Below are 26,254 nucleotides of genomic sequence, written 5' to 3' on the forward strand. Positions count from 1 at the left end.
TGGAGTCACACAACAGTGCAAAAGAAATACTGTTTCTGAAGGATTTTAATCATAATATTTCATAGTTAAGTATAGAGTGCGGGGACAGGTAACACATGCTATTTTTCAGCGTTTTAGGTAGTTTTTATGTATCCTTACAATTATATATCTTAAATTTGAAATCAGATCAATGTGCAGGACATTCTGCGTAATAAGGAAATGTATTTTAAAGTACATTTTTATGTGCATTTATACATATAATTTTCTAGGGACGGAAATGGCACCGATTTGGTGGAATGGCTCATAAGCGGCTACAGATGATGGACGGATGGATAATATAATATAGGATGCACTTTTTTCTTCAACTGAAGTTTTTATTGGTGAAAAATATATACATCTATATATATATAAAACCTATCTTTGAAAAGGAAAAACAAAACAAAACACCATGCTGGTTTCACTGTGAACCAGTCTGTTGAGTTATTTAGTGAATAAAATAAAATATAAAAAACATTTAAAAAGAAAATGTAACAAACGTGTGTTTATAGTCTAATTGAAGTAAACTATAAGCCTGTTTTAAATTACACACAAACACAAATATAAACCTTTCCATAACTTTATACAAGACTTGAAAGTACAATTAACCAAAAAAAAAAAAAAACACCTTTTGTTAGTTTTTCATCTATACAAAACCTTTCAGAACTTAAAAATGAAAGTCATGTCCAGTGTTAAAATAAATAAACTACCTGACGTTTAAGATGTTGACCTTTGACCCTGTTAGGGCGTACACTTGAGTGGCGCGAGCCTGCGGGGACAGTAGTGTCGGGTGTGCGCCGCGTCGCCTGAGGCGCCGCAGATCGGGCACACGTAGCTCCTCAGGATGGGACACAGCACGCGGCCGCTGCGCGCCTTCAGCCGGTGGCTGGTGTAGATCTCCGCGCTCTCTCCGTTCTGCTTGCAGAAGCCGCACACTGTCTTCTCTGAGGTCTGCCCGAGGCCCTGGCTTCCTGGAGAACCGGAAGTTCCCGGGGTGGCATCAGGACACCAAGAGCGCTCCTCCTGGTCCTCGTGGAGCGCACCTGCGCGTGCCAGCCGCGCCACCATGGCTCTGAGACCCAGGTAGTCGTGCCACATGGAGAAGTCCCCAGCAGGGGCGGGTCGGCGCGTCAAATCCCGCTGCATGTCCGTGTCGCGGTGCTGAAGTGGAAAGCGCACGAGCCGCGCTGTATTTATACACGCGACCTTGCAACACTGTAACACTCCGAGGGCTTGAACCTGCGCCTGTCCCGTGTCTGCCTCAAGCAGGACTCGGGGCATCGACTTTCATCCTTCTGCACGCTCTTACAGGGTCCATTACTCTTTTTCCACACTGATTATGGACGACTGCACAAATAAAATGCACATTATTATTATTATTATTATTATTATCATCATCATCTACTATATCTCGTGCACTTTTCTGCATCCTCATCCCACGCACGTGCACGAGGTCCCCGCCAGGTCACACCGTCTCATCACGGCGCCATCAGGCCCAGACTCGGTGTCTGCCAGGAGCAGAACAACAACATTGTATCACACATGCCATAAAGTCAAAACATGACATGGATTCACGTTGATGTCAAGCAGCAGCCAATATGCTCATAAAGATAGCGGTGTAGTGGTTAGCGCGGTCGCCTCACAGCAAGAAGGTCCGGGTTCGAGCCCCGTGGCCGGCGAGGGCCTTTCTGTGGCCGTGTCCGCGTGGGTTTCCCCCACAGTCCAAAGACATGCAGGTTAGGTTAACTGGCGACTCTAAATTGACGGTAGGTGTGAATGTGAGTGTGAATGGTTGTCTATGTGTCAGCCCTGTGATGACCTGGTGACTTGTCCAGGGTGTACCCCGCCTTTCGCCCGTGGTCGGCTGGGATAGGCTCCAGCTTGCCTGCGACCCTGTAGAAGGATAAAGCGGCTAATGAGATGAATGAGCATTTCTTATCCACGCGTAGAGTGGATTTACTGGAAATCTATATACCTGCGTGTTCGTTCAAGGAAAACTCCGGCCTGGAACACAAACCTTTACAGCAAAGTTAGTGATCTGTGAGATGACGAGCACCACTGAAAGTTGAAACACAGAGTAAAGTAATGAGGATGTGGATGAGATGAAAAGACAAGTTACATGTCAATCCTGTGCCTCAGACCTGCCTGATCCATCCTGACGATGGCCGTTTCCTCGGTCCGAGGATCAGGGAATCGGTCGACAGGCTCTGAGGTGGCTGTGCAGGCCGATTCTCGACCAGCACACTCGGGAGCAGGTGTATCCTTCGACTGGGTTGGCTGGTTGAAGGCGAGTTGCTCTCCTGCGTTGGCGTTTCTCTTCCGCCGCACCTTCAAAGGCCTTGGTGCTTCGCAGACCTTCCTGATGCCCTACGTCTAGCGCAGTCTTATCACATCGCTCTTGCAGAGGACGACCCCGTACGGACAGTCGAAAGTCGTACTTGTAAGACGCTCTGGACACTTACAGTAATGCTTTTACGGCAGTTGACTTGCTAACTTTAGGACTGCAGTTGGTCGTCATGAACAGTTTTGCACTCAAGTTTCCATTAATGAACAGTTTCTAAACAGACTTCGTGTTCAAACTGCTATCTGTTATCATCTAAATGAGGATGGGTTCCCCTTTTGAGTCTGGTTCCTCTCGAGGTTCTTCCTCATGTCGTCTGAGGGAGTTTTTCCTTGCCACCTTTGCGTCTACGTCTATTGTTAAAGTGCGATACAAAAACTTGACAAAGCACTGCTGCATCACTGTAATCCCACTGGCACCACTATCACAAGTAATCGAATGGCACTGACGGAAGCCATGGCCTAATGGTTAAAGCAGCAACTTTAACCTTAACAATAACCTTGACCAGCAGGAACGGCTGAAGTGCCCCTGAACAAGGCACCTACTGTAACACCCAAGCGCTGCTCTGGGTATGTTGTACATCACTCTGGATAACAGCGTCTGCTAAATGCCTGTAATGTAATGTAATGCATTATGGGTAACGGAGGAAACTATGGAAAAGTATTGCTGCCACACCAAGGGGGGAAAAAGAATCAGTGTCATGTTTTAACGTGAAGTTTTTTGTGATCACGATGTTTTTCAGGTTATTACGACACGCAAACTTGTAACAATTAGTAGTTATCTTGTTATAACGTGAAATATATCATCATGCTCATGACAACATGAATTTATCTACATGATGTTCATTTTAATCGGACTCCGACAGCAACCTCAGCGTGTGAAATCCGGAAGCGTCGTCATGCACAGAGAAACCCGTGTGAGCAGTTCAGTTCAGCGAGCACGGAGCCTGGAATTATGCACATCTATAAAACAACGGATTTGTAAAACCAAAAAGCTCAAAATCCCTGTTGATATTAAAGACACAAAGCATTCGCTGGGCTTCCTGTACACTTTTATTTATTTTTACTAAAAACAGAAGGGAAAAAAAAAAGTTCACAACAACAATAATCCTTATCGGAATCGTGGTATACGTTTACATCTTGACAGCAAAAGTAAAATACAGTATTAAAAAATATCATCAAGGAGTCTCAGATATCTAACAGTGCTGTTTCGGAGAACGTCACTGGCTTCACTGTAGAAAGATCTGCGGTTTTGGTTTTTTAAAACTACTGTAAATCGTCGTGGAGACGGGTTAAAAGAAAGAAAGATAAATAAAAGCCTTTACCATCCATCCATCCATGCAGGAACTGCACACATCATCGAATCACAGATCACTGCGTTTCGGAAATGATCACATGGTGAACAGACTGAATTAAATTCCAAAACCAGCTTGATTTAACGGTCAAAGTTTATCTTACTTTTTATGATTTTTGTTTTTTTAAACAGTACAGCTCAGTCAGCACTTCCCGTAAACAAGAAAATGTCTGCAAAAATAAAAATACCACTAAAAAAAAAAAAAAACCCTTCAAACTAAGTCATCATGATGTAATGGACTGTACAGGTACACGTAGAGACGCTATTTATTTATAATAAATAAGGATTTTGGCCTTTGAATGGTCAGGAAATGTCTGTTTTTCTACAGAGAATAAAATGTGACCAGCCGAGTACAGAGTTCCTATCGAAGCCTCGGCTTGGAGAAAACGCGCGCGCACACACACACTTCTGTTCAGACATGTGCAAAAGCCAAAAAACAAAACCAGAACAGCTTTTAAACAAATAGTATGTAGGAGACGCAGATGTGGTGGTATGTATGAATGTTTTCTGTAATGCCTCGGAATAAAAAAAAAAAAAAAAAAAGAGAGAGAGAGCAGAGTTCGAACACATCTCTTGCACCGGCGTCACTGAACTGGGGTGGCAAACTTCCCATCATGCTCCATGCCTTCAGCTACACACACACAGACACGCATGTGGTCTGACAGACGGTAATCAGTCATCCTCCTCCTCCTCCTTCTCCAGCTCTCCGCCCGGGCAGAGGAGGTGTGGCCGCTGCTCTCTCCGCACAGGAAGGAGGCGGCCGTCTCAGTCCGGTGTCCTCTGCGCGTGTGGAATTCTGTACAGGAAATCGATGGTGGTGTTGGAGGGAATGGATGGAAGTGTGTCTGTGTCGGGAGGGTTAAACGTCCGTGGAGAAATACAGCGTGTTCCTCTTCAGCTCGGCGAAGGAGATGGGAGGATGCTGTAGGTAGTAGAGCAACACCTGGACCTGTCGGAGAGAGACGAGAGTGGTCACGTGATCTAAAAATAGAACGCTTCCCTTGCCGATAGCTGTCTGAGCGATGCAGCGGAGCTTTATGGTTTTAGTCTGCCAGTTGAGTCACCAAAACGTTACACTATCTGCTTTTTCTGACGTTTATTTCATTAAAAAAAAAAAAAAGGCTGTCCTGTTCGGTTAAAATACTATCCTGAGATTTTAAAATAAGTAAAGGAATGCATTTTGTATGTCTCAAGTTTCAAATAAAAGCCACTAGGTTTAGACACTTATTCACTGCTTAAAGGAGAACTGAAGGCAAATTTTTTTATCATCAAAATTTTATTAAATATCGGAATGCATTTTTGATCGCTATTTTGTCACTGCTATAGCAAGTTATGAGTGTTTGAAATACGCTATGTAATATATCAGTCCATATGTCAAAGCAATGACCGTAAACAAGATTCGCCGAGACCTGTGCGAGACATCGTAGGACGGAAGTAAAACGTACAGCGGAAATCAAAGCGACCAACATCTGCCGACGTTGTCAAAAGCCGTGCGCGCCCTCTTTCGAACGCTGATGTGATCAAACCGGAAGTTTTCCCTGCATCCGAAATCGCTCCCTACTCACTATATAGGGCACTATATAATGGGGACGCCATTTTGTAGTGCTGTCCGAAACCTCAGTGAGGGAAATGCGCTCAGTATAATATGGATTTATCACAAAAACACATGCATGTATTTATTATTTTGAAAACCCACCAGCCGGCTGATCTGGCACGTTTTAATTGTGCGACAGTAATGACGTAAACACCAGCGTGACGGACGAGTCCTCATCCTGTCGTCGTTCCAACTCTTCTGAGTTTGGTTCGAAGCCGTATGGAATAATCCCCATCACTGATGAAGCTGGCAAATCTCGAAATTAATCTAAATTGGAATGATATGGCGGCGCTGACACTTCACGTTTGAAGTCTCGCACAAGCCTCGTGAAGATTGCGCGGATAAGCGATGCCTGCCGTGGACCTACGTTCAACGTGGCTAAAAACCGATAAGGCTGATAAGTGTAATATAATATGCAAATACGAGTCATGATACAAGGTTAATAAAACCGAAAACGTAATTGAAAAACACGTTAAAGTGCCATTCCACCATTGGATGTATTCTTTGGCATAAAATACAATACATTTTATGACAACGTGACTAGACAGAGAAATCTTTTAGCTTCAAAATGATACATCAAACATAATTTTTTGACAACGACAAGTATATTAATTTTGCGACCAAAGTCACCTACCCTTTTAATTTCCGCGCGGTAGTGAAACGTGATGTCATCGGCAGGTTCCCCTTCTTGTGTACCACGTCACGTGTGACGTGGCACAGATTATCAGCAATGGCGGATAGAACGCGATTTCCACTTGTCGATTGCTGTGCCGATATTCACCATCAACCGTTTCCTTTGGGCTATTTTCCTTCGCTTCTTTTCTGAAGCTGACAATCGCGTTCTATCCGCCATTGCTGATAACCTGTGCCGTACACAAGAAGGGGAACCTGCCGATGACATCACGTTTCACTACCGCGCGGAAATTAAAAGGGTAGGTGACTTTGGTCGCAAAATTAATATACTTGTCGTTGTCAAAAAATTATGTTTGATATATCATTTTGAAGCTAAAAGATTTCTCTGTCTAGTCATGTCATAAAATATATTGTATTTTATGCCAAAAAAATACATCCAATGGTGGAATGGCACTTTAAGAAATAAAGCACATTTTAAAATGACTTCAGTTTAACGTGATACGGAAATCTTCTGAACTGTTTGCTCTTTGTTGTAGTTCAGACAACGGCCACTAGTCGGCACTGTAGGAATACAGAGTCCACGGTGGATCTCGAGCTGGACAGCTCTAATGCCACTGGGGACGTGGAGAGAGTGGATGTGGATGTGGCAGCGGGGGCGTAGCCAAGCGTCGGTTTGCGAATGGAGGGCGGCGTCAGGGAAGGTGAGTGGCAAAGTCAAGTCGATGCACCTGTTGTCAATTAATGTTGTGTGTGTGTAGAGCGAATAAAGCTGAAAAGTGAAAGTATCGAGAATAAAAAGTGTGTGAGAACATCATCTCCCGCCTACTGTGCTTCAGTACTCCACCCACATCAGGGACAAAGGAGAAATTCTCAAAACTAGAGTCAGGAAGTGATTAAAAAAAAAAAAAAATCACATCACATCACACATCTGTGTGAATACGAGGAATATTCCTCATGCTGAATGACTTACTAGAAGCAGGAACGATAACAGCACTGTGTGTGTGTGTGTGTGTGTGTGTGTGTGTGTGTGTGTGAGATGAGTGTATGATTTACTGCAAGCTAATGAGTAGTCTGTGTATACAACTGTGTGTGTGTGTGTGTGTGTACACCTGGCAGACCTCCAGCTCTCTTCCAAAAAACCAAAATACAGCTGTGGGATTATTTAGACCTCTGGACCAAAGACAGAATCACCAGCAGCATGGGAGCGAAGAGCAAAACACACACACACAGCCACAGAAGACCACACACGGAAAAAAAAAAGAAAAAAAGTCAGCACGTACAGGCCTTTGGCCGGAGTGTGTACGTGTGGCGTCCTGGGAAAACCCTTCAGACAGTGCAATCGGCTTTTTCTACTATACACAAGTCGAAAAACGAAAGGATTTCCTGAACTGAAATGCGTTTTGCACGTACAAGCGAAGCTGATGCGCCTTCATTAAGACCCAGGCGGGCACCCGAGTGAGGTTTACAGCTGTGACTGCTGTTCAGTGTAGCGCGCCTGCAGCACGCCGATGACGGCGAAAAGCGTTTCATTCTGAAAAAGCTTTCGTCAAACCGAACAGGTTTTGCTTTTCAGCGGGACACGTGATCACTGTGTTACGAACAGAGAGCGATGCAGACATTTCAGCGGACTGATTTTTACCCGTTTCCATCCTGGACCCTGAGCGTTTCAGAGCCGAGGCGAGATTATACAGATGACAAAACTGTCAATCAAACCATTTTGTTGAACTATATTTAACGGCGTGGGTGTGTTTACCTGCGCCATGACATCGTGGGACCAGATATCGGAGGCCAGTGTGATGTGGGGTTTGTTGCTTTCGGATTCGGACGGTCTCAGCAGCGTCGGGCCGAACACAGTGGCCAGGTTGTGCAGCGACATTTTATTCACCGGTTCCTTCTCAGCCACCCTACAAACAAACAAACAAACAAACAAATCAATCCCTAAGAGGGTGAATGTTACTTACGTTTCCTAACACGAAAGCCACTGACAGTTTGGCGATTTGAACTCTCTGATGAACGCTGCAGACGCAAAAGCAGGCGCCATCGTAAATCTTAGAAACTATTCCATGCAGTCCAGTCCATGATGCTCTCTCACTCCAAACTTAACCCTTTGGCTACCATATGCTTTACATTTGGACTCTAATTATAAGCAACGCTTTCTATTACGATCATAATATGAGCATATTCATAAGACATTATACACATTATTGGATGGCAAGAGCTACTTCTGGTTAAATCTTGCGCTCTGATTGGTTTCTTGGCGGGCAGCATTTTCCTGTAATGCCCGTGAGCGATGACGGACTTTCCTTCCAAGGCGCCGGCTTTCAGTGTTGCAAAAGACCAAAAAAAAAAAACAACGACAAAAAAAAAAAAAAGAAGATTAACTGGAAATCAACAGAGAACCAAAACCGTCTGAAACGCAAGTGTTATTCAAGAAATGAGCAATGAAGTGCGTTCAGAAACCGCTAACCGCTAGCAGAAATTCAGTTTTGAAACCACTTGCCATTTGTTCTGCATGTGTGACTCAATTATGTTCCAAATATGACGTGACTAAAAGAAAGCAGCGTCACGCCTCATTACAATGACAGTCTATTTTAATCTTAGAAATTAAAAAAAAAAAAAAAAGATGATAAACGCCTTAACCTCGCTTGCTCAGTCTTTACGGGAAAACATCAGACAAATATCATCCCTCCACCCTGCTTTTTGTACGGACCGAGCCGCACTGTCAAGACGTCGGTCTGATATTTTCCCATAAAGACCGAGCAAGCGAGGTTAATAGGTCGTTAGTCATGTAATATAATAATTACACTTTATCGCTAGATATGATGTATTAGAAGTAGGCATGTAACAATTCATGATTTGATTTTCCAGGGGGAAAAAATTAAATTAATAAAAATTATATAAAAAAAAAGAAGCAACATTTAATTATTTATTTTCCTATTCTTTATCAACATGGATGTTAAATCAACTTTTGTTAAATAAAAAAAACCAAAAAACACTTTTGTTTCATTTTCTTAATAAACCAACCATAATTTTTCCCCACATTTGTAGGTTGGACTAAAATATAAACAGCCTGTTAATAAAATATTCCTTTTATTAAAAATAGGTCCCCTATGGGTACACGTGGCTACTGGTTATAAATGAAATTGTTTTCTGATCCCATGTCGATACAGTAAATATAGCGTATACAGCGTACATGCTACCAATTCTACTCGCATCATCTCTTGCAAGCGTCACCAAGCTGTGAGCAGCATCAGGGCTTGGAGTATTTTGGTTACCGATTTTGTTTACTGGCGTTTTGTTGAAAATACAGTGCTGTGAACTCGATCTATTTTCAAAATAGTAAGAAAGAAAGCACTTGTTCATGAATTGTCTTCGAAGCATTATTTCGTACTAATGAGCACATTTTGTTTCACAAGTGTAAAGACTCTAAAATAAAAAAATTAAATTAAAAAATTAAAGCGAATAGCAGAAGTTTGATACTGGCTTCTCAATAGATCTGCCAAAAAGCTTTAAAAAAAAAAAAAAAAGTACAAAACCTTTCATTTGACCTTTCAGAAGGCCCAAACAAAATCTGTGGTAATCAAAAGGTCAATTTTCTTAAAATAAATCCCATTTAATATCGAATCAGTCGCCTTGGCGAACCACCAGGTGAATTTCATTTATCTTCTGATACTACAAGGTTATAACGAGGTTTCTCTTTTTCCGTTTCGGATTGGTTCCGAAGTTTATCAAGAAAGTAGAAAGTGCTGACTGGTTATGAAGTTTGGCTATTGTGACACTCCTTCTTACAACAACACGATGACAGTGACTCCGCCTCACAAAAATGAAAAGCGCTCATAACAAATACGCCTTTTCTTAATAAACTTTGATGGACATTTCCACTCCCTTCATTTCCTTCTCTTTTCTTTATCTTTCAGAAGTCTGTCTAAAGAGAGCTCGGATTTCCTGTTAAACCTACTTGTACAATCACGCAGCGGCTCTTTCCCATTTTGTGTTTTTTGCGGCATTAGAGCTGCGCTACTTCCGCCTACAGTAAAGTCACACGCATTCCTGCTATTGGACGTTATTGCACAATGCAATGACATTACAGCAAGCACGCACTAAGAGATTACGCATCCCGATCATGATCCCGATTCATTTTTTATTCCATAGAATCGTCGGAAATGCGTACAGCAATTTATCACCACATGATATAGCGTTACATTCCTAATTAGAAGTAGCGTTCATGACACGTTATAACCCTGAGCACTTTGATATCGTGGTGCAATTAATGATCAGATGTGTTACGATCACTACTTATGATTAACGGTTTATAAACGCATTTATGTAATTGCATATAATGTTTGCAAATAGTTACGACACTGTGTGTAATACAGGTTATGAATGCACTCATAGAAAGTATTAAAGAACTGGAAGACTCATGGAGGGGAAAAAAAAAAAGAATCGTGCTCAACTGGGTCGAGTAAGGAATAACACACGGGGTGTGCTGTTTTAGGAAAACAGTCAACTCCAGGATGGCGTGATGTGGTTTGGTACAAAGCGGAGCTACTTTAATGACTATAAAACTAGCATTCATTTGTGTGTGTGTGTGTGTGTGTGTGTGTGTGTGTGTGTGTGGTACCGCTTTAGATGCTCCAGTAAGGTGAGAAAGGTGATGAGGTTGGGGTCGGGCAGAGAGCGCAGCAGGTGCATCATGCAGTTCTCCTTGGCTGCAGGATCAGACAGAGCTGCAAGAACACGAGGACAAGACTTTACACTCCACACTCACCAAACCCCTGACCTCGACAGAGTGCCCACTTCCTCTCTGAAGTACCACCGGATGGCTTTACAGTTAATTTGGTGGCAATCTTTTAGAGAGATTCTGTAAGGGAAATGCGATCGAGGTGAAAGGTTAAAGGTCATACCGATGCCCTCCATGAAGGCTGGGTAGAAGCGGTCAGTGAGCAGCGGCTCGGGCAGCTCTCGGAAGTACAGCTTCAGCGTGCCGGCGATGGCGTTGATGTCCATGTCGCTCAACATCACCAGGATGTCTTTGGTGTCTGGGGGAAAAAAAAAAAAAAGAGGAAGAAAGGTATGTGTGTGTGTACACTATATTCTCTACTGTATTCTAAATATACTCGATTGTATAAGCAATCCATAACATAACAGTCAGTAATGTGTTATTCTCAGCTCTCCATGTGACGGTGTGTGTGTGTGTGTGTGTGTGTGTTTTTATTAGGGCAGCTGGAGGAGGTCAGTCTGCTCTGGCCTTTCCCACAACTCGGCTACTTTTAGACATGTTTACAGAAGCCTCAGATTCAAAAAGACGACACAGAGGGAAGGTTAGTGGCGAGATGGAAAAATAACACAGAAAGAAACCAGGGCTGTCCAATTTGCACAAACATGACGAATCTTAACCCGCTCGCGATTCTTCAGTCAGCACAATCCGTGAACGTTCGTCAGGCTCGGATGATCTCGAGGGAGCTCAGAAAACGGTCGGCTCAGCAATTTCACCGCACGCAGCTGATCCGGAACCCAAAGGAACAATCCACGCATATTTCAGGAAGGAATTAGAGAAAGGGCTTACTGGTATCGAACGCTGCTTTGAGCGCCTGAATGTCGGTGGCCACGCCGGAGATGCGGTAGATTCCAACCTCGTCGATCCCCCTCTTCTCCACCTCTTCCATACACTGGCGCACGATGTAAGGCACCTTGGAGCGCTCGCGTCTGATCAACCCCACACACACACGCACACAGAGAGAGAGAGAGATCAGGAGGAGCTGGGTTCAGAAGCAGCTTTTCATATGATAATGCAGTGCAAATATCCACAAACCAAGAACTGATGAATTTCATCACTCAACGACGACACATGGTTTTTAAGAAAATGTCACTTAAAATTATATTCGCTCATATCAAAGTACATAAAACAATGACTTCTTTGGTAATAATTTAGAAAACATGTAGAGAATAAAACAAGAATGACACGTTGTACTTTTTATCCATTTGTAGTTACTTTTAAAAGTTGAAGCAAGCTAGTTCCCGTCACCGCTTATGTTACAGCAGCTAGAAACAACCTTTCCTGCAAACCCTTCCTGGTACAAAGCGCTGGCACTGGAGACTCCTTCCTTCCGTGAATGTTGAAGAAACATCTCCTTCCTGAAAACTCGACCGTATCGAGATGTCAGTCGATGTTTTTTTTTTTAATCCGTTTATTTATTGGAGTATTACGCAGATTAGGCGGCGCGCCCAGGATACGTACAAGTCCCTGCGAATTCACCGTTTCCATAGAAACGGTAACGTATTCGAGCGAACGGACTTCTGACCAATCGGAATCGAGAGTTTAACAGCCCTGCGCTGTAAGCAGCTATATATTCACTTACTGTTAAGATTACGGAAGTTATAATTCGGTTGATATCAGGATTGGTGCGAATGCCCCTTTGTGCCTTGAAAAATTATGATTATTAACCAACAATTTTTCGCTGAAGGTGACGTGAATGTCGGCGAATAATAATATTCGCCCATGATCACCGAGTCTGAGGCGGATACTTGTTTTAGTATAAATACACGAGTGATTATTAAAAAAAAAAAATTTTTCAAACTTCAAAAGCGGGATGCAAATGTAACGCGTGCAGACTTGTATCACTTATCCACTCTGACTTGCATAAAATAGTTTGTTTGGAAATCGTTAAAATAGATCACATTTCCACTTTACCTTTGAAAAGTTTTAGACCAAACTTCGTAGCATCTTTAGTGCATTCAGGAACAGCGTTTTCGCTCATCGTTTGTAATTCTTCCGCCATTTTGCCGAGTCGCTCGAGGTGATTATCGAGAAATGGTCCGAATTTCTCCTACGCATTTATACTAATAAGTATTATTAATGCAAACTTTCATTTCATTTCGGAAAGGAAGGTGCTTTTAATGAAGCAACATAAACTATACATTTAAATAAATAAATGGGAAGCTCATCATTTTCCTGATGTGTCGAACATCTGAATAGTTGAATTCTGGGTCCACGCGGACCACTGCATCTTTCTCCCTGTACGACCCTCACGGTGAAGCAGGATGTGTCTGAAGTCATGATTTAAACTGAACCAAAAGACAGAAACTGTGCGGTTGCTTCACAGTGTGTGTGACCTTGTCAGTTCTTTTCGATTATCACAGTCGGCTTCAGGATAATCGCATTCGTCGTACGCGTCTGATTCGTGCGCCTTTTTCGGTCTTCCGGCTCCACTTTCTCCGTTGTCATATTATCAGGTGTTTTAAAGCAGAAAAAGAACAAAAGTCTGCAAAAGTTCCTTGCACCGAGACCATGAATCATTCGATTAAATGGGGAAAAGAGACACAGGAAAGAAAGAAAGAAAAAAAAAAAACGCTTACTTCGTCACAACGCTGATTTTGACTCCAAACACTCCGCTCTGCTTCTTCGAAGGTGTCCTCTTCAAGCTCAAGTCCCGACTCGTAAACTTCATTGAGAACTCGACTTTAATCTAAGTGCAGGATACAGGAAGGAAATGAGAATCCGTCTGAGGGATTATAAAGTAAACAAAGGTAAATGTTTTGATGATATCCTCTTACCCCGTTCATCTCAATCACGTCCACGTGCCAGTTCTTGGACTGTACCGTCTGTGGGTCCAGCTGTTTTAAAAATAAATAAATAAATCACCTTTAATTCTTCAGTAAATCAGCCTGCAAATAATACATACGAGTCGTCCGATTCGCTAGAAATTTCCTCAAAAACAGTATTGTTGGCTTTGGTGGATTTTTTTATTTTAATTTTTTTTTTGTTTGTTTCTCTCACACCTACAGTCCAGAAGCGCAGCCCTGATCGAGTCACTGCACTCTCTTTAAAGAACAGAAAAACTGCCGGAAATGTAGCTAGAAATAGATTTTAAAAGGTCGTTCTTTAATTACTTAAAAAAAAAAAAACACTTCTGGTACAAGAGGAATGAAAAACACTACCCTGACATGCCGTTATAGGAAAACAATCAATTCGGGTTTGATGAAAGTAACTCTGCTTACACTGTGGTCACATCACACCACCCCATGACTGATTATTTATCTCTAACAGCACACTCCTCTTATCATCACGCTGTGAATTTGTCTCCAGGTTCCACCATGAGCTCGTACCGTATACTGTACAGTGGTGCTTGAAAGTTTGTGAACCCTTTAGAATTTTCTATATTTCTGCATAAATATGACCTAAAACATCATCAGATTTTCACACAAGTCTTAAAAGTAGATAAAGAGAACCCAGTTAAACAAATGAGACAAAAATATTATACTTGGTCATTTATTTATTGAGGAAAATGATACAATATCACATATCTGTGCGTGGCAAAAGTATGTGAACCTCTAGGATTAGCAGTTAATTTGAAGGTGAAATTAGAGTCAGGTGTTTTCAATCAATGGGATGACAATCAGGTGTGAGTGGGCCCCCTGTTTTATTTAAAGAACAGGGATCTATCAAAGTCTGATCTTCACAACACATGTTTGTGGAAGTGGATCATGGCACGAACAAAGGAGATTTCTGAGGACCTCAGAAAAAGCGTTGTTGATGCTCATCAGGCTGGAAAAGGTTACAAAACCATCTCTAAAGAGTTTGGACTCCACCAATCCAGTCAGACAGATTGTGTACAAATGGAGGAAATTCAAGAGCACTGTTACCCTCCCCAGGAGTGGTCGACCAACAAAGATCACTCCAAGAGCAAGGCGTGTAATAGTCGGCGAGGTCACAAAGGACCCCAGGGTAACTTCTAAGCAACTGAAGGCCTCTCTCACATTGGCTAATGTTAATGTTCATGAGTCCGCCATCAGGAGAACACTGAACAACAATGGTGTGCATGGCAGGGTTGCAAGGAGAAAGCTACCGCTCTCCAAAAAGAACATTGCTGCTCGTCTGCAGTTTGCTAAGATCACGCAGACAAACCAGAAGGCTATTGGAAAAATGTTTTGTGGACGGATGAGACCAGAATAGAACTTTTTGGTTTAAATGAGAAGCGTTACACTTGGAGAAAGGAAAAAACACTGCATTCCAGCATAAGAACCTTATCCCATCTGTGAAACATGGTGGTGGTAGTATCATGGTTTGGGCCTGTTTTGCTGCATCTGGGCCAGGACGGCTTGCCATCATTGATGGAGCAATGAATTCTGAATTATACCAGCGAATTCTAAAGGAAAATGTCAGGACATCTGTCCATGAACTGAATCTCAAGAGAAGGTGGGTCATGCAGCAAGACAACGACCCTAAGCACACAAGTCGTTTTACCAAAGAATGGTTACAGAAGAATAAAGTTCATGTTTTGGAATGGCCAAGTCAAAGTCCTGACCTTAATCCAATGGAAATGTTGTGGAAGGACCTGAAGCGAGCAGTTCATGTGAGGAAACCCACCAACATCCCAGAGTTGAAGCTGTTCTGTACGGAGGAACGGGCTCAAATTCCTCCAAGCCGGTGTGCAGGACTGATCAACAGTTACCGCAAACGTTTAGTTGCAGTTATTGCTGCACAACGGGGTCACACCAGATACTGAAAGCAAAGGCTCACATACTTTTGCCACTCACAGATATGTAATATTGGATCATTTTCCTCAATAAATAAATGACCAAGTATAATATTTTTGTCTCATTTGTTTAACTGGGTTCTCTTTATCTACTTTTAGGACTTGTGTGAAAATCTGATGTTTTAGGTCATAGAAAATTCTAAAGGGTTCACAAATTTTCAAGCACCCCTGTATAAACACACACACACGTACAGGAATTTGTCTTCCTAAGTGTTCTGGGTAAGGCTTTAATTCCAAGCAAAGTTATTTCTGCAGCTCTGCTTTCCTTATTCACCTCCTGCATGGAAATTCCCAGAGCGGAGTCTGTCTAAAAATGAATCGGGGGAGGGGAAAAAAATCCACTAAAGCCAAAAAGCTGATAAGTTTTTGTTCCCCCCCTCTCCATTATTACATTTCAGAGCAGTAAACTCCTAATGCAGTTAACTTTACTGCTGTATAACACAACTGCAATATAGTCGCTCCACATCTGTGGCTAATGTTAGTCGGCATTTACAAGATCCAGATGTTTTCATGACATGCCATTCTCATAAAGCTAAGAAATACACTACAAATGCAGCGTTACAATCTTTACATCAGAAAAACAGCACGCGTGGAAACACACTCAAGATTTTGATGCAAGTGTAATGTCATGGGTTTGACAGGCAAAGGAGCAAGTTGTGTACTGGACATGAAGACATGATATAAAACTTGTGTCTGATTCCCCCCCCTTGTTAGCATATCTGGAAAAAGTCCTGCACTGAAGCTGTGCTAGATCCATTAACATGCAACCATCAGATATGCACGCTCTGGAATTTACCGATTTCTCCGCACTCTGTTCCCATGCTGTTCTGGGAGAACATGCGTCACGGCATGATGGATGATAGGAAGGCACCCCTGGAGAAGGCACTCTTCGTCTTAAAATAACCTGCCAATCAAACCCAACACTACAACAACAAAACTTCAACACCGATGTCTGTGACTTCAGTACGCTGTATCTCTCGTTTAGATTTTTTTGGTGCTGACTGTATGATCCGTTACCTATTTATTTACCACTAACGGGTGCGAGACGTGTTTGTACGCCCGACAAAAAGGTTCCATCTAGAACATCAGGGGGTTTGAACCATTTAAGGGTTCTATGTAGGACATGTGAGCAGCTCAGTTTATTGTGCATTGTTTGGCGTTCACAATTTTATGGATTAAGAAAGAACGTAAGGAAAGTAAATATGTAGCTGTCTATTTGTCTATCTGCCAAACCATCAATCTGTCCAATCCATCCATCCATCCATCCTGTCTAATCATTCCATTACATCCATCATCCAATCCTTCCAACCATTCTGTCCAATCCATCCGATTAGCCCAATCCATCTGTATAATCATCCATCCCCCAATTCTGTCCAATCCATCCATCCATCCATCCATCCATCCATCCAATTAGTCCAATCCATCTGTATAATCATCCATCCATCCATCCCCCAATTCTGTCCAATCCATCCATCCATCCATCCATCCATCCAATTAGTCCAATCCATCTGTATAATCATCCATCCATCCCTCTATTCTGTCCAATCCATCCATCCGATTAGCCCAATCCATCTGTATAATCATCCATCCATCCCCCTATTCTGTCCAATCCATCCATCCAATTAGTCCAATCCATCTGTATAATCATCCATCCCCCGATTCTGTCCAATCCATTCATCCATCCATCCAATTAGTCCAATCCATCTGGGTATTCATCCATCCAATTAGTCCAATCCATCAGTATAATTATCCATCCATCCAATTAGTCCAATCCATCTGGGCATTCATTCATCTAACACTTCCATCCATTCTGCCTATTCCACCCATCCAATTAGTCCAATCTATCACAATATAATCATCCATCCATCCATCCATCCTGCCTCAGCCATCCATCCAATTAGCCCAATTTATCTGGGTATTCATCTAGCCAACCCTTCCATACATTCTGCCCAATCCATCCATCCATCCATCCATCCATCCATCCTGCCTAATCCATCCATCCATCCATCCATCCATCCATCCAATTAATCCAATCCATCCGTCCCTCTATTCTCTCCAATCCATCCATCCAATTAGTCCAATCCATCTGGGTATTCATCCATCCGGACTATTCCATCCATCCAATTAGTCCAATCCACCTGTATAATCATCCATCCATCCAACCCTTCCATCCATCCAATTAGTCCAATCTATCTGGGTATTCATTCATCTAACACTTCCATCCATCCGATTAGTCCAATCCATCTGTATAATCATCTATCCATCCAATCCTTCTATCCACTCTGCCCAATTCATCTGTATAATCAGCCATTCATCCACCCCTACAATTTAGGTAATCGTCCACCCTTCCATCACATCTGTCCAATCAAGCAAGCCGATCGCCCATCCAACCATCACACGTAGGTAAGAATCTGATCATGTGCCAAAGCATCCAAATTAAATTCAAAGCTCTCAAGTTTTTGTATTTAACCTGAGACCTACAGTGGGCAGCTTTAAAAAAATTTTTTTATATTTTATATATATATATATATATATATATATATATATATATATATATATATATATATATATAAAAAGCAAAACAGATCATTCAGTTCAAAACCGTGACTGGTCTAGGCATCGTCAAAGCCCTTTTCAAATTCTCAACATATGCAAACCTTTACTGCATCACAATACTCCACTTCTGTATTAATTTGTTTTTGAAACCAATAGAAAATGTGACACTTAAGCCATTGTTCTATCCAGAGAACAGCCTCACGTTTTGCCAGTCGTGTTGCTTAGGAACCAAAGCTTTAACAGAAAAGGACTCCATTGTGTGGCAGAAAAGCTCTTCGTTCCAAATAAATGTTTAGAATAAATGTCATGAGTTTTTGAACACTAGATCGTATCAGATCATGTTTGCTTTGTGCTGTGCCTGAGATCACCTTTACCTGTGAAAAACATGCCCTCGAGTGGCTTACGACTTTAATAAACATAACTTAGAACTGCAGCAGCAGCTCACCGACATGGAGATGATGATCTACTGGTCTTCCCCAAAGGGCCTGGTGGTTTGGAATTGCACCATCTGGTTGCAAATATATATACATTTTTTTAGTATACTTCAAGCAAAAGCTCAAAAATATCTCCTCTAAAAACATCTTTGCTCTGGTGACCCTCCATAAAAATGTTAATGTACTGGCTTAACCTTGACTGAAGCCCATGTGTCCAAAGACCTTTTGAAAGAAATATATCGTGATGCACAAATACGTCATCTTTCATGTTTAATCCCTCAGCTGGCAAGTCGAGAAATCCTTTTCCAAATCCCTTTTTTTTTCCCCCATAAACTGCTCTCTCTGCAAAGAGCAGCCTGGATTTATTTATGTTCTTCCTGTATCTGAGACTACGGACCATGGAGAACCGAGATCAGAGAAAGAATCCAAGAAGAGGATTCTCCTAATGGTTTATGACTCGAGTGCTGCTTTTCCTTCGATTTGGGAACTTTGATCAGGAGAGGGAGCGAGTACATAAAGTGTCTGAATAATTAAACATCTACCTGCGGCAAACTAACAGGAACATCAAGTGTGGAATGGAAACCGTTCTGTTAGCATGCAACAGTTCTCTGTTTATGTCCATCTGTCTACTGAGCGAAACTGTGTTTCAAACACAAGCCGTGAACTCTTTAAAATCGGTCAGGTTAGCCAGTGAAGCCATGAACTTGCATCACCTCGGTTTCTCTTCAGTACCGACATTGTTTAAATTAAAAACAAAACCGTTCTACGATCATCATCGAGTAACAGCTTCATAGCATTTATGTTATTGTCTCGAATCAGCACGTGGTGATCTGAACCTATAGCACTTCAAAATACACGTTCTATAGACCCCTTTCACATGACGTCACCGCGCCGCGAGATTTTGTTAGGCCCCATATTGGAAGACCAAGTACATGCACTCACAATATAAAACAAAGTACGAGCGAGAGTAAAGTGACACGATGGCTGATAATTCGGGTTATGTGAGTACATTACCAGCTGCAGAAAGGGCACGGTATGTGGAGAAACTGGCTGTGATTGATGGGTTTGACCCATATGATAAGACTCGGGGCAAGGGAGAATGGAAACATAAGGAGGACCTGACACCAATTCTGCCATCTGTTTGCTACCCAGACATTGTAAACTATTTGTTGTTTACACCCAGTGCCTACACGGTGTTCGAACTATGCCGATATTTTCGGGGGGCCCCTTTTCCCTTGGGGGTGTGTGCACTTGCGCTTGTCTCGGAGCGCGGATCTCCAAACACATGAGAAGCCTATCTTACGCACATATCACGCGGACTCCACACCTCCACACGCATCGCGTCTGAAGTCATAACTCATCAGGGGAAATCGTGTCCGCATTGGCATGTTCAAAAAACAACCTCGCGTCAACAATGATACCACACGCAAGAAAAAAAAAAAACAGTCAGGCTACTCAACAACCAACCTGGCAGCAGCGAGCAAGCCCCAAACCATCCTAAATTATTATTATTATTATTATTATTAAATTGTAGAAGTCTGGGAGGCTTGCTCCTCATCCAGTTATCAACTCGGGCCAATTTAGCATGTTTTAAATCTGAATTTCTTGCGTTTGCTTACCTCAAAGTGTCCGCAGATCATGCACAGACTTATCCATTATATCCACAGTTTTTTGCCAAGTCTCACACAGGTTTCTTTCAAGTCTACTGTTGGGCCAATAAATCATAAATAAAACAGCTCAGATTTGTTTAAGTCGTTTGCCACTCCACTTTATTCTCGTGGGTTCACATACCGCTGCCGTTATTATCCCCTAATCACGAGTTTGTTGGTCTTCCAAAATGGCGCAGGGTCTGTTTACTTCCGGTTTCGGGTGACGTCAGTGAAAGGGGTCTATAGCTTCTAAAATACCAACACAACCTCCACGAGCGCTAACCAACACTTTCTTTGCTTCTGACTCAATCAAACCTCCCAAAATAACACAACTTAAATATAATCCTTTAATGTAACTAAATGACTGCCTCCCTCACACACTCCTTTATATACTCGACAAAAGTACGGGTGTGCATCTTCCAACCCCCTTATTTAAAAAAAAAAAAAAAAACTCGGGGAGGAATGCATCATTCTGTGCGTCCCTGTGGGAAAGGCGCTTTCTCGGGGGATATGAAACCACAAACTGCACGGCTGGGGATTTATTTATACAGCGTTCACAATCGATTCGGACGAAGCCAGACTGGATGGCCATGCTGGTTTACAGTTGGAATGAGTGCGGTGCGTGGAAAAATGCTGCCCTTTGGAGCAACACCCTGTGAGACAAAGCAATTCCTCGAACTCGGAGTTGGGAAAACGCCCAGAGAGCCTTTAAAACAAAAGGATGTCATTCCTGAGTGACCGAATCAAAGAAACGAAATAGGCACACTAGTTTGACGTCACGCGTTACTGTGAAGAAGTCTGGAACTGCGTCCAAACACCATACGTCAAACGGTTTTTATAATCATCGTATGCGTAGAATATGCATTTCAGCTGGAAGGATCATCTCCAAGAGGCCCAGCGTTGCAGAATCGCACCATCTGTTTTCTGGAATGATAAAATGAGACGATTATACAACGGTTATAAAAAATAAAAAAAATTAAAATAAATAAAAAACACCACAAAAAAAAAAAAAAAGTGTCCCATATACGTTTTCGTACATTGGGGGAGTGCCTGTTAGAGAGCACACTCGTCCTGGGCCATCGGCATAGTGAGGTAGGGTGGCCAGTTCCTTTCCTCGCCGCCCTTAGCTTCCCCAGTGTTTCCACCAGGTCCCCACTCACTGCTGGGTGGACAGGGAGTGAGCCCCAGATCCCCGTCGAGCCGAGGCTCAAACACGGGGATCATTCGCTTAGCGGTCAAGCGCTCTAACCACTTGGCCACCTGTGCTCCAAAAATCAACACACCCCTGTTACAATTGCAGGTTGTTGTGTGGAAAAAGAGAAAAGAAAGACACGAAGATAAATAACGCCGGACACATTTCCACTAAAGTGATCTAGCGACCGACAAAACTCAAGTGAAAAACAAAAACAGAAATGTTTTAGAAGGAGGGAGGGGGATTCGCAATAACCTGGTGCCGTAAACGTGTGTACATTTGTATAACGAGGCGTGAGAATGTGCTCAGGAGTGATTCTTCAGAAGAAATCCTCGTACGTACACCAGTCATCAACGAAGTAATTCTGATTAACCCCAAATAAAGATCAGCTCATTCCCAGGGTGAAGCATGGTGGTGGCAGCATGGTGTTATGGAGCTGCTTCTCTTCAGCTGGGACTAGTCAAAGCCCAGACCCAAGGCAACAAACGAACGGCTAAAGAAGACGACTGACGGTTTGGAATGGCCCAGGCCGAGCCCATCTAAAATTAATCATATATTTAAACAGCTATTCCACGAAATTGAGTCGTACATGAGCTGACAGCAAGCCATGTAGGACGAGATTGAGTGGAATAACCGTTTATTCTATCCACGTTCAAGTCGATAAATAAAAACTTTATACAAAATGTCAGACAAAATCATTTCCGCTTAGAATGTAAACAAACCGGTGAAACGACAGTAGCAATTTGTGAAAAATGCGCTAATAATAATAATAAAAATAAATGAAAAAAGATACATTCTTACCATCAAATAAATTTTTTTTTTTTTAATACATTTCGGGGTTTTGTTTTCGAGTCGAGTTTTTATTTCGTCCTCGGTTGGTTCAGCGCCGCGTGCCGCCATTTTGCTTTTCTCTACTCACGGGATATGAGCTGACAGCATCGTCGTAGAGTAGCCAATCAGAGCGTGCGATCGCTCATATCCAGTGAATGTGGATAGAATATAATAATATAATTTTAGACCCGCCCTGTGATGGCCTGGCGACTTGTCCAGGGTGTACCCCGCCTTTCGCCCGTAGTCAGCTGGGATAGGCTCCAGCTTGCCTGCGACCCTGTAGAACAGGATAAAGCGGCTACAGATAATGAGATGAGATGAATTTTAGACCCAGTGTATATGACCATGTTGACAATGTAACTGCTTTACTCCCCCCCCCCCCCCCCCAAACAGGTGAAAAATCATACATTTCCATCATCGTTAAATCAGACCCGCTGAAGAAAGTACACTTTCAGTGTCATCCCTCTCTAGCTTCTGGGAAAGAATGTGCATTTGATACGACAAACAATTCACGATGCCCTGCAACAAAGCAATAAGAATGGCAGCTGTGAACTAGACATATGATACACCAGCAGCCTTACGGAGGTAGCGGAGAACCCAGGAAGAACAGGTGTTTTGCTGGATTTCACAGACAATTGATCTTTTTCCCTTCTCCTTCAGTATCACTCTTTGTTCTCTCTTCTCACTCTGTTCCTTCAGCCTGTTGCTTAGTGGAGAAGGAACACTGTGTTCTCTGGCTGCTATAACCCTCTTTCATTGTGTGTGTGTGTGTGTGTGTGTGTGTGTGTGTGTGTGTGTGTGTGTGTGTGTGAGAGAGTGAGAGAGACAGAGAAAGAGAGAGTGTGTGTGTGTGTGTGTGTGTGTGTGTGTGTGTGTGTGTGTGTGTGTGTGTGTGTGTGCATGCACACATGTGTAAGTGTGTGTGCGCCCAGGAAATCCTTGATTCTCAACTATCACTCACGCACACACAAAGCCTCCTTACTGACACCAGCCATGAGAGGAAAGATGCCCAGTGCAGTTGGTGTGTGTGTGTGTGTGTGTGTGTGTGTGTGTGTGTGTGTGTGTGTGTGTGTGTGAGAGAGAGTGTGTCTCTCATCAGAACAGTGTGTGTTCTGCTTTAGCCTGCAGAGAAGCCACACTACAGATGCCCCAGACTTATGTAACACTGACTCCACACACACACACACACACACACACACACACACACACACACACACACACACACACACACAAAAAATGCAACACACTTTTCAAAACACTGCCCCTTCTCTCTCTCTCACACACACACACACACACACACACACAGAGTAAATGTCTTTAATATTACCGTATTTAATGAGGACCGAGTGTAAACACAAAATCCTAACCTGAAGCAAAACTACAGTGGTGCTTGAAAGTTTGTGAACCCTTTAGAATTTTCTATATTTCTACATAAATATGACCCTAAAACATCAGATTTTCACACAAGTCCTAAAAGTAGATAAAGAGAACCCACTTAAACAAATGAGACAAAAATATTATACTTGGTCATTTATTTATTGAGGAAAATGATCCAATATTACATATCTGTGAGTGGCAAAAGTATGTGAACCTCTAGGATTAGCAGTTAATCTGAAGGTGAAATTAGAGTCAGGTGTTTTCAATCAATGGGATGACAATCAGGTGTGAGTGGGCACCCTGTTTTATTTAAAGAACAGGGATCTATCAAAGTCTGATCTTCACAACACATGTTTGTGGAAGTGGATCATGGCACGAACAAAGGAGATTTCTGAGGACCTCAGAAAAAGCGTTGTTGATGCTCATCAGGCTGGAAAAGGTTACAAAACCATCTCTAAAGAGTTTGGACTCCACCAATCCACAGTCAGACAGATTGTGTACAAATGGAGGAAATTCAAGACCATTGTTACCCTCCCCAGGAGTGGTCGACCAACAAAGATCACTCCAAGAGCAAGGCGTGTAATAGTCGGCGAGGCCACAAAGGACCCCAGGGTAACTTCTAAGCAACTGAAGGCCTCTCTCACATTGGCTAAGTTCATGAGTCCACCATCAGGAGAACACTGAACAACAACGGTGTGCATAGTAGGGTTGCAAGGAGAAAGCCACTGCTCTCCAAAAACAACATTGCTGCTCGTCTGCAGTTTGAAAAAAAGCACATGGACAAGCCAGAAGGCTATTGGAAAAATGTTTTGTGGATGGATGAGACCAAAATAGAACTTTTTGGTTTAAATGAGAAGCGTTACGTTTGGAGAAAGGAAAACACTGCATTCCAGCATAAGAACCTTATCCCATCTGTGAAACATGGTGGTGGTAGTATCATGGTTTGGGCCCGTTTTGCTGCATCTGGGCCAGGACGGCTTGTCATCATTGATGGAACAATGAATTCTGAATTATACCAGTGAATTCTAAAGGAAAATGTCAGGACATCTGTCCATGAACTGAATCTCAAGAGAAGGTGGGTCATGCAGCAAGACAACGACCCTAAGCACACAAGTCGTTCTACCAAAGAATGGCTAAAGAAGAATAAAGTTCATGTTTTGGAATGGCCAAGTCAAAGTCCTGAACTTAATCCAATGTAAATGTTGCGGAAGGACCTGAAGCGAGCAGTTCATGTGAGGAAACCCACCAACATCCCAGAGTTGAAGCTGTTCTGTACGGAGGAACGGGCTAAAATTCCTCCAAGCCGGTGTGCAGGACTGATCAACAGCTATCGGAAACGTTTAGTTGCAGTTATTGCTGCACAAGGGGGTCACACCAGATACTGAAAGCAAAGGTTCACATACTTTTGCCACTCACAGATATGTAATATTGGATCATTTCCTCAATAAATAAATGACCAAGTATGATATTTTTGTCTCATTTGTTTAACTGGGTTCTCTTTATCTACTTTTAGGACTTGTGTGAAAATCTGATGATGTTTGAGGTCATATTTATGCAGAAATACAGAAAATTCTAAAGGGTTCACAAACTTTCAAGCACCACTGTATGTAGATTTGATGGCGGAATGTATTTTTGCTAGTCAGAATCCTGCATCTGCCTCCTGAGCTTGTTACAAATGAGCCGTCTGCAAATTTGTTTTGAACAAAAAGGAGTGTCCATTACATGTGCATAATTTGCTTTAAAGACAGCCTTATCGGTGCTAAGCTCATCCGAACAGCCAAATGCTTCCTTCGATTGCGCAGAGCTAGCAGCCACAATCGCCGTCGCTCAGACTGGCTGGATTATACGCATCGGTTGGAATCCTGAGTCTATCCAGAGTCTGGAGACGAAACCAGACAGTACTGTGGTGTGGGAGTGAGCGGATTTGCCTCTGCTCTACCTGCGTACTTTTCTCGGCTGCCCTGAAGATGGCGCGAGACGCTGCGCTGGGAAACTGCTTATAAGCACACGAGGCGGAGAACACCACCACGCAAGCGCATATGTACGTTAAGGAGCATGAGCGTGCTTGTGAAGTGTGTTCACTTGCTGAATTTCAGCACATCGCACAATGGTTTCTCTTTAACGGCAAACATTTGATGGCAGTATGAGGAGTATTTCAGAAACTCGTGGGGAATAATGACTCTTTACAGCCATGTGAAACAGAAAAGCATCTCAAGTATGCACAACATGGAGAATCTTGGGGCAGATCACAACACGTTCCACTCGAATTTGAGGCTACAGTGGGAACGGACACGAACCCCCACACCAACCGGTCTCATGAAGTCACGATTTCTGCTGTAAATGGAAGGGTCCAAATTTGCCATCAAAAGCATGAATATATGGACCCAAGCTGCCTCGTGTGATCAGTTCAGGCTGGTGGTGGTGGTCTAATGGTGTGGGGAATTTGTTCGACAAACATTAGGCCCTTTAATATCGATCAAAAATCATATGAATGCTGCAACTTGTCTGATTATTGTCCCCCTGTATGTCCCTTTATGACCACAATTTACCCAGGATGCAGTTATACAGTCAGGACTGTAACCTGATCCCAGAGCTCAAGATTAAACCCCCCCCACTCTCCAAAAAAAGGGCCAAATATTACTCGGGTGATGGATTCTGTGGAATTTCCAAAGGCAGACAAATGGGTAGGTGCACAAACGTCAAGACAGCAGCGTCATTACAGAAGTATTTTAGGGTCAGACTG

At 42.7% G+C, this 26,254-nt stretch overlaps 2 protein-coding genes across 8 annotated transcripts in view; both read right to left on the bottom strand.

The window, feature by feature from the left end:
• Nucleotides 1-658: 658 nt before the first annotated feature.
• nanos2 (nanos homolog 2) lies at nt 659-2,919 on the bottom strand. Its single transcript, XM_060913475.1, has one exon. The coding sequence runs from the start codon at nt 1,294-1,296 to the stop codon at nt 757-759; it is 540 nt and encodes a 179-aa protein (XP_060769458.1). The 5' UTR covers nt 1,297-2,919; the 3' UTR covers nt 659-756.
• Nucleotides 2,920-3,385: 466 nt separating this feature from the next.
• The window catches only part of abr (ABR activator of RhoGEF and GTPase), a 300,438-nt gene continuing 277,569 nt past the window's right edge, over nt 3,386-26,254 (bottom strand). For all 7 annotated transcript variants that reach the window (XM_060912269.1, XM_060912268.1, XM_060912272.1 and 4 more), the window contains 7 exons: nt 13,491-13,550; nt 13,293-13,402; nt 11,503-11,642; nt 10,841-10,975; nt 10,558-10,663; nt 7,690-7,840; nt 3,386-4,658 (listed from right to left, as the gene is read on the bottom strand). In XM_060912269.1, the coding sequence (XP_060768252.1) occupies nt 4,569-4,658; nt 7,690-7,840; nt 10,558-10,663; nt 10,841-10,975; nt 11,503-11,642; nt 13,293-13,402; nt 13,491-13,550 (792 nt within the window). In that variant the 3' untranslated portion in view covers nt 3,386-4,568. The remainder of the gene's footprint in view (nt 4,659-7,689; nt 7,841-10,557; nt 10,664-10,840; nt 10,976-11,502; nt 11,643-13,292; nt 13,403-13,490; nt 13,551-26,254) is intronic.

Source organism: Neoarius graeffei, chromosome 28 (assembly GCF_027579695.1).
Source record: "Neoarius graeffei isolate fNeoGra1 chromosome 28, fNeoGra1.pri, whole genome shotgun sequence".
In the NCBI taxonomy this organism is placed as follows: Eukaryota; Metazoa; Chordata; class Actinopteri; order Siluriformes; family Ariidae; genus Neoarius; species Neoarius graeffei.